Raw genomic sequence first — 9,558 nt, 5'->3', positions numbered from 1 at the left:
GTCTTCAGTCTCTGTAGTGAACCAGGACTTGGGACTTGTCTGATCCAAAGCAGTCAGGAGGAGGTACATTGGCAACAGGTTTAAGTGTTCATTGTCCTGGTTTGGAATTATCAGTTAAATTCTTTCTTAAGCTGACCTTATTAAGTGCTGTGGTGTCAACAAAAGGAAGGAGAGAGCACTCTCTAACCCTAGTGGACAGCAGAGGAACAACAACCATCAGAGATACAGGTAACATTCTGGTATTATCAAATGGACTGGATTAAAGAGTAAGTAGCAAGTAAGGAGTAAGTAAGTGGGTTCTGAACAGTGTAGCGTTTTATGTCCCCACATGTTAATACAACTGTTTAAATAATGGACCTGTCATTTTTCTTTTCATTAACATCCTGACAACTTTTTACACATAACTTTCTAACATTTTCTAAGTAACTTGAACTCTGCAACAGTTTAAGAGCTGAAAAAACAATTAAAAAGGAAATTTAATTGAGCAAATGACAAGTTCAATTAAGGGTCTAGTTAAATAATTGAGAACGCAGTTGAAGTGAAAATCAGCAGACACTGGGGGTTGAAAACCAGTGCTCTAAAGCACTGCAAGAAGAGCGATTTAAAAAAAAAAAAAAAGCACATAAAGTGCTCTGGCTTTTCTGTTCCGTACCACATCATGGATCGTTATTGCTGTATTACCTGTTTGACAATGTGGGCAGTAGTCAGTGCAGAGTGGGCGTTTTGAAAAGAGCTTTGAAACAGACTTTAAAGTTGTCAGGATGCTAACAATGAAAAGAAAAATGACAGGAATGCTATTAGATGTAGCAACACGTGGGGGCATGTAACACTATTTTTCTTTGAACCATGCTACTTACTTTTTAAAGTTATGCATAATTCTTGGTTCAAGTTTGTTTAACAGGCTATACCTACCTTCCCTGTTATCTCTGTGGCACTAAATGGATATTCAAAAATGGTCAGAAACTACAGTCAAATTAGTTTTACAAGTCTGCACTAAACACCAGGACTCAGGAATAGGGATTTTGATTTTTTAATTTTTTTTTATTGATCTTTGTCGGTTACTATGACTTCTTTTTTTTCCCCCCCTCTAAAATTGCATCATAACCTAAAAATTGGTGGTAAGTGAGAGATCTGCATGCCTCCAGAGTTTGTTTCTGTCAGCTTCAGTCTCTTTACAGTCCATCAGTTCATGATGTCAACACACACTCTTTTATTTCTTCACATTTTTATCTCCGTTCACATTCAATACTGGTTTTGGACACAACCCCCACATTTTTAATTCTCAATTTACTGTCAACTTTTTTGTTTCTTTTTTTCTGTTTTGTTTTTTTAACTGTAGTACTCTTTTCTGTTCCCTCCTCAGTTAGGATTTTGTTTGTTTTGTTCTTTTTCAAACCTGTGTGACTCTGTACTGGGGATTGTAAGGGAGCATCCACACACAGTAAGCTAACAGAGGTTTTCAGTTACCTCGCCCATCATCCTGCATTCTTAGAAATGGGTGCCTTCTGAAGAACACACAGTAAGAGTGTCAAGACAAGAAGCCAGACCATCATAGTAAAATCTTAAAACAAAAAAAAAAAAAAAAAAAAAAAGGTGATTTTTAAGACACATTTTCAGGCACGGGCTGACTGAACATTTGTTCCAAACTAGTGATTTAAAGTCACAGAACTTATTATTATTATTATTATTATTATTATTATTATTATTATTTATTATTTAAAAACATTATTGGAGCTTTAATAATTTGCTAAAGCATTAATGTTAAAAAGAAATAACTCAATATAACTCAAGGTTTGTGAAATTCATAATTTGGGGGGCAAAGTGAAAATGTATAAGTAATGAACCCATGTCTGAAATGTGTTCTATTTTCCACCCTGTGCTCTTTAACCTTTGTGAAGATCCGGTGGGACCACGAGAAATTGGAACCCCACTTGGCACAGAACCACCCCCCCCCCCCCCCCCCCCAAAAAAAAAAATAAATAAAGTTTTAAAGTGATGACTATGGCCTTGATTCCCTTTATGTGCTATGTGGATAGTAAGAAGCAGCATGCAGACACACTTTTATTGTGCAGACACACTTTTATCCCTGCCTTGTAGGCTTTCTGCATAAACTAGCTGTGCATGCTAATCCCAATCTCCTCACTTTACAACAAACATGTGTAAGCTGTAGGAAAGCTCTTGTGTTGGGTCGCATTTCAAAAAAATCTCTTTCTCTTTTTCCTCACTATTTGCAGCGCATTGTCTGGTCATCATAATATTCCTAGTTTTTTGTCTGAATGATTTCTGTACTTTTATTTCTGTTGATACTGTAACGCTACCAGTGGCTAAATCCCCCCTTCATATCCACTGGTTTGCTGTTGCCAAGTTGTTAGTTTGTGATCCAAACTATTCTGTTTCTTTTTTTTTTGCTCTGATTTTTTTTTTTTTTTGGTTCATTTGTTTCTTCTTCCGGTCACTGATTTGTGCTAAACATGTCTTTGCCTCTCCGTTGCCTCGGGTGCAGGTGGAGTAAGCACATCTTCTGGAGGCACCTTGCTCCTGTGTCTGTTCTCATGCGAACGGCCACACTGTTCTATACTGTAATCTCATAACTGCTCCATGTATGCCTGACACTGTGGAATCCTGCTGAAGGCTTCCCTGAGGGGGATAACAACTCCTCCTATAAGACCTTGTTATTGTGTTCTTGGTACAAAGACAGGCTGGAGTCTATACCAAATACCTATTAATTTTCATTTGAATAGGTTATTAGAGGAACAGAAGAGTGAATTTTAAATGATTCTGTAACAAAACCCAGCTATCAACTGATTGCTTTTGAGAATAACCTTTGCAAATGAAATACGGATGCAGTTAATACAAACCAAAAGTACAGCATGTCTTAATGAGACCACACACCCTAACAACCTTAATTCTTCATATTTCATTAACTGTAAGAAAAAAAGAAGCTAGTCAGCAGTATTCCACACTTGAGGTGTTGGTTTAAGTCTTGTCACAGATCTACTCTAAAATGAGTGAACCACTGGAACTTGGGGGACAAACTGAACAACATTTGAAATAACAAAGTAGTAGAAAAAAAGCTTAAATCTGTCCACACCAGTTGCAGTATTTCATGTAGAACATTTTAAAGTGTTAAATGAATCATGTAACAGCATTTTCTATCATTTTTTTAAACTGTGAAACTAACTTCATGGGGGGAAAAAAAGGCATCCCCAATGAGAAATGCTCAGCAAGTTATTTAAACATCGATCCAGACTGCAGAGTGTCTGCACTGGTCCAGCAGCGATGTCTAACTCACTTCTTTTCTCTCTGTGCCCCTCGCCGGATTCCTTCTGTTCTGCAGACGATGAACCAGCTGGACCAATGTAAGTGTTGTGCATAGACTCCAGTTTGCTGAGGTTGTCATACATAGCAATAACTCTAGTGAGGTTGGATGATTTTCTGTAGAAAACAAAGGGACAGATTCTCAAAGCCTTTTACTCCAAATCGTCATTGTTGTATAAATTGCACAAATCCATGCTGTTGAAAATGCAGTTAATCCTTTGGTTTCATGTATAAGCCCGTGTATAATCGTAGAGAAGTGAAAAAACAAGATATGGGGGCTAAGATTGTAACAACCTCTTGTGGTTTGTTTGTTTTAAGAATAGAACGAGCAGCTGCATGATTCAAGAATTCCTCTCTTCCATCTGATTTACTCTACTAAACTAAATGTTGCTACATTATCTTTTATTACATCAGGAAAACCAATTCCACTAATAACCACAAGGATAAGAACCTGCGCCAAAGGAACACTAACTGAGCTGATCAGAGCTGTGAGTACCAAATCAGGGGAAGAGGACATTTAGCTTCTGTGAAAAATCCAGAGCAGACGGTGGGTGCTGAAATAGATCCAGGAAAACCTTTGCTGTAACCTGAACAAAGCACTCATCTGCACTAACCAGCCACTCAACTTATGAAAAGCTGTTCGGTGAACAGCACCTTAATAAGGAGCCATCCTAACAGGCACTAATGTTAAGTCCCGTTGCTGACCCCCAGTTAATTACACTGTGTGTCATAAATGGAGAGAAATGGTGAAAATAAAGAAAATAGTTAAAAGTAGTTTATACAGGAGGTAACATGTAGGCTTTGAGTGATTTAACCCCCAGGAACCAATTCAACAGACAAGCACGCAGGGAAATGGGCGCACTTCCAAGTGCCATTTTATGATAAATAGGCTAGGGCATAACTGTTATGTCTTGTAAATTGCTGTGACGTGTGTATGGAGTCTAAATCTTGCATGAAGATCATTGGAATATTATCTCAAAATGATGTGTCTGTTTTTCTCTCCCCGTGAAGGATTACGTTATCTGACCACCAGAGGGTATCTGAGGCTGCAGCTTCTGTATTTTTATATGGAAGACACAACTTTCACTATTTGAGTAAAACAAAATGGAACAAAATGGCTGTCTTAAGCATGCCTTATTCAATCTTAAATGAAGTTGCAGGAACATATGATAAAAAAATCCATTCTGAAGATGTACAGAATTGTATGCTGTGTGTGCTGTGGATGTTGCTTTTTATTTAACAAAAATAACTTTGATTGGTATTTATCATGTATAGTCTAATACTGCATGCAATATTAACAATTTCTTGTTATAATAATCAAACTGACCACAGTTTTTGCATCCAAAGGGAGTATGTGTTTGTATCTTATTACTGATACTTAATTTTACCAACTAAAATCTGCTAACGTAGTTCATACAAGATCACACCTCATTCGTTTTAATAGCATATACAGAAGCTCAATGCACTGTGCTAATTAGACTTGCATTATTACAAACAAATTAGTTTTAAATGTAATTATTATACCTAAAGGCTTGACCTAAGTTTAAGTCTGTCTACATAATGATAAAAAAAGCTAGTATTAGAATGTTATCAATTACTGAAAAAGCAATTTAGCGATTTCTTTGTAAATATATTATAAATCTAAGATGACTGTGTTGTCTTGTATACAGAACTATTATTGTCTGGTTACTAAAGTTTAATTTTATATTGCATTCCTTTAATTTATTTGACCTTGTTACATTTAATGTATAGCATGGCTATATCCTATGCAATATTTACTGTTCTTCATATAAACGTCACCATTTCTTGCTCTAAATGAAAGCTTTAATGTCGTGGGATCACTCCTTTTACAAAGCTAATATGTAATGCACTGCTGTAGATGCATGAACTTTCTATAGTAACTCCTGTGTAAAAGTGTTGCAGTGCAATTGGACCTTAACGGGGGAGGGGAATTCAGGCAGCTGTATGAAATATGGATCCAATCATTTAAAAAAATAAAGTCCCCTAAACAACATGGTTTACTGCTTGTTGATTTCTATATGCAACTGCTGAAATGGGTTACATAAACAGTAATATAGTGCTGCACCGTTATAACATGGTTGTCAGTGTCCAAAACTGGAGACCGCATTATTTGTGTTTCGCCTTATGGCAAATATTGCCATTTTTGTTCCCGAAATGATTTACAGTGGCCAAATTAATATTGTAGCATACCGTGGAAAATGAAGGAAGGAGACACACACAATTTGCAGGTACTCTAATCCATGGTTTATTGGGACGATTATTCCTGGCCCCTGCCAGCCTGGGCTACACCAAAAACAACAGTCTTGCACATTCACACAGCAGCTTGTCTGACTCATCTGTCAGCTGTCCGCATTGATGTGGGCTTTCATGTCCCCCGCCTGCCCGGACGTCAGTCAATCCTAGCTGAGGCAAGCTTACCGCTTACTTACTGCTTACACACACACTCACACACACAAAATACGGTAATGTAAAACAACAATAAAACCTAATGTTTATGAGTCAAATTGCATTATGGGTGAAATGGGAGCCACAACCGTACAGTGTTATAACTGATTGTGCACTATAACTGGTTACGTTATAATGGGGTAGCAGTGTACCTTGTTTCCCCAGCCCTGTTGCTACGCTGTGCTGGCCTAGCACACTCTTCCCAACTTGCCAGTATCAGATGCCCAAGGAGCCTGTAATCCAGGGTGCAATAAATCCTATGGCAACAATGCACCTGGTTTGAACAGTAACAATGCCAGCTCAGCATGGTTTCACAGCGGTATGGGATCTGTGGATTAAACAGTAGGCAGAGAAGGGTAGTTTCATATTTCCAGGTACAGCAGGATCTTCCTCCGAGCAGCAGTAAATTATAGTACCTAGTCCGAGCAAGAACCAGTTAACCCTTATCGCTGTCACAGCCTCTCGTTTCCACAAGGCAACCCCCAATTCTAGAGAGCTGCTGTACAATTAGATTGCTTTTTTCACTCAAGGGTGAATCTCTCTTGTGCTATAGTAGTTATTAACAGTGACAAAGAGTAAAGAGCTCAAGCCCATTCAATTTACTAAAAGCTTTTTAATCATCATTGGTTGCCAAGCAGAGGCTGCTTATTTAAGCTAAAAATGATGTTAAATCCTAGGACCCTGCAAGCAGATTTTACAGGGGCCAATCTGTATGCTTTTTAATTTATTAGGAAAATACAGCTGCAGACAAGGGGAATATAATGAATTTTGTTGTTTTTTTATTATTACTGGTTTTAGATTTTTTATAAAAACAACTCAAGTTTCAACTCCACTGAAATCAGCCCTTAACAACAACTGCCCAATCTACTATTATAGACCTTGTTCTATCACAGTTTTGCCCTTCTGAAGGCCTGATGATGATTTGCTGATTGCAAAAAGAAACACATTTTGTTAAACTGAATTTATAGAACAACAAGACAACTAGAACATAAGAAAGGTTACAAACAAGAGGAGGCCACTCGGCCCATTTTGCTCGTTTGGTTTTAATAGCTTATTGATCCCAGAATCTTGTCAAGCAGCTTCTTGAAGGATCCCAAGGTGTCAGCTTCTACAATATTACTGCACAGGCTGTATATATTTGTAGATAGTTCAGCATGTGCATTTACAGTAGAACCCCTTTCTTAACATTTTCCACCTGGATCAAGTTTCTTTTCATGTTAAGAAATTGTTTTACTAACAAATTCAGGTTTTCATTTAAAATGGGGTCCTGCAATTACAATTAAAACGGGGATAGCCTGGGTTTTAAAATGGAATGTTCTAGTCTAATTTATAATATAGAAGATGAATCTAGGTTGTGAGGTCTGCCAGCTGTACTCATTGGAAATGCACACTGAGAAACTGGCTGTAGCAAAAAAGATGTCACCCCGGGCCAAATGTGACCCCATAACGATCCTGCTTATGACACTATATATGAACCTCAAAGGATTAAAATATATTATTCAGTGGCTCAAGGGGACTAGTTTGAGCACCACTGGACATCACTACATGTAGCAGTGGAACAAACCTACAGAAGGAGTCTGCTCTTGGCCCCTCACTCCTTTGCTATCTTGCAGAGCTCCTTCTCCACCTGCTCCACAAAGGCTGGAAAGCTGTGATCCAGGAGGCACAGCCGGAGGAACGGGCCTAGGTCCTCGCTCGCTCGGGTCGCGTGCCGATAGGCCAGCTGCAGGGAGAGCTTTGACTCTCCCAACAAGGACTGAAACCATGTATATCAGATACTTTTATACTATTCATTTAAACTGAGCCTCAACTGAGGTTGGAAGGGAAGTAGTTGCATGGATCTTTTCATTACTGTATGTCTGAACATGTATTAATATGATTTAATAACTAGGAAATAATGGTGACTTGATGTTTAATTCACAGTAATTCAATAAGAAACCATATGGTGGCTTATATGCAGTTACACCTCCTGCTGTGTTAACCCTCACCTCAACCCACACTGGGAATCCATCCATGCAGTACCCATGCACACCACATCCAGAGGCTTTCAGTCCCCATCCACACACCCAAGTCCTAACCACTACAACAGGCTTTCTTATACCTTCATTTAGGATCCAATGATCTTTCAAGCACAATCAGTAGATTGAAACAAAAACAAAAACAAACAAAAAAGGAAGTAGCAGCTACTGATTCTTCCATTGCATATTCAAATCAAAGTACAAAATACAAGCAAAGAACCAAAAGATCTTCAACACAAGGAAACATGGAAGTTCAGCATGACTAAGAAGGTAACGTATAAGTTTAGTTCAAATTTTATGTACAAAATACAAGGTTTTCCAAAAGTGTCTTCACACCCAGGGATGTGGGTGGGGTGGGGTGGGGGGGGGGGGGGGGGGGGGGGGGCAGGGCAGTATAACAATGTTACGATTACTGCTAATGAGGAAAAACACTGGTTTTAAAAACTTGGTTAGCACTCCTTTAAGGGATGTGTACATATGTGTTTATGTGTAGCACCTGTGCAAGACGTTTGATTGGTAATCTGCCCTCTGAATCTTGGATTTGTGACGACACAGCTCTCCTGGCTAATTCAGTCTGGAGAACCAGGTTTAAAAAAAAAAAGGTTCAAACTAAATGAAGACAGTGCAATTCACACAAAAATATAAATACAAAGTAGTCACCATAACCTATACAGTAGGTCCAGTAACGATTACAATTAAATGAATGGTTCACACCACATAGCTGTCTGAAAACTGAAATGTTTGTGGGTTATCAAGTTTTTCTATCACATCATACAATATTCCAGATTTTTTTTAAATATAACAGTAAGCAAAATGAGTGAATGGGTTGAATGGGTTTGTAACAAACAGTCTCAGTTCAGTTTTTTGGAACAAAAAAACAATGAATCAATTTGTTTGCTGTTCATACTTATCTGCAAGAAAATGTACTAAGTATGTTTGGGTGTGAAATGGAGTTAGTTTTTTTGTTAATTTCTGTGATTTTTTATTTTCGTTTGTTTTCACATTGAGGTTAGTTTTTTTGTTTAGTGGACTGGGTGTTTACACTGCAGTGCATCATGGTTGGGGGATGTTCTGATTTTTGTCAGTGTGTTTAAATTATTTACACTGGTTTAATGCTATTGAAGCTCGTGCTGACGAGCACTGGAGGGGAAGGTACAGGAGAAGAGAACATTCTCTCTGTCAATCTGCCTGGATTCTGGTGTCTGACCACATTTCTAAAAGTCATCCCTTACCTGCTAATAGGGAGAAACTGCTAAAATGCTTCATATTACAAGGCATTATGGGACAATGCAAGAAAGAAGACTTTTTTTTACAATCCACACTCTTTACCTAGTTTGTTTTTGTTTGTTTTAAATTTCAGTTTCGCATTTTTTGCATTTGTGGTCAGTTTTATTTTGTCGTCTTTATGTGTATTATTTAAAAATATTAATAAAAAATAGAAACTTTTGCTTGAGGTTCATGATCACAATGAAGTTTCCTGGTCTGTAAAGGATTGTTTTATGCAACTGAAAACAATCTTGCTGCAGCATTACAATGTTTATGATATATTTGTAATGCTAATATTTAAAGTAAAAAAATACAATAATTTGCAGAAGCACAATATCTTTTTGAAAATGCGGCAATACATCTAAACAATTGTTTGTTGCAAAGTGTGTGTAAGAAGTAGCAGAATGCTTCTGATAGAGGCTGCTCTAAGGGTTTTGAAAACAGCAAGTCTTTTTTTTGCTTTATAAGGTTACTGTTTCAAACACATGTT

General features: G+C 37.7%; 1 protein-coding gene across 3 annotated transcripts in view; it reads left to right on the top strand.

Moving 5' to 3' along the window:
- LOC121294834 (neuroplastin-like) overlaps nucleotides 1–5,330 on the top strand; it is a 78,899-nt gene extending 73,569 nt beyond the window's left edge. For 2 of the 3 annotated variants that reach the window (XM_041218953.1, XM_041218955.1), the window contains 3 exons: nucleotides 3,338–3,359; nucleotides 3,733–3,806; nucleotides 4,330–5,330. In XM_041218953.1, coding sequence (XP_041074887.1) covers nucleotides 3,338–3,359; nucleotides 3,733–3,793 — 83 coding nt within the window. In that variant the 3' untranslated portion in view covers nucleotides 3,794–3,806; nucleotides 4,330–5,330. The remainder of the gene's footprint in view (nucleotides 1–3,337; nucleotides 3,360–3,732; nucleotides 3,807–4,329) is intronic. The other variant, XM_041218954.1, reaches the window with a different exon arrangement.
- The last annotated feature ends 4,228 nt before the right edge of the window (nucleotides 5,331–9,558 follow it).

Source organism: Polyodon spathula, chromosome 19 (genome assembly GCF_017654505.1).
Source record: "Polyodon spathula isolate WHYD16114869_AA chromosome 19, ASM1765450v1, whole genome shotgun sequence".
In the NCBI taxonomy this organism is placed as follows: domain Eukaryota; kingdom Metazoa; phylum Chordata; class Actinopteri; order Acipenseriformes; family Polyodontidae; genus Polyodon; species Polyodon spathula.
The sequence above is the reverse complement of the archived record's forward strand: the minus strand, read 5'-3'. Positions and strand labels throughout refer to the sequence as shown.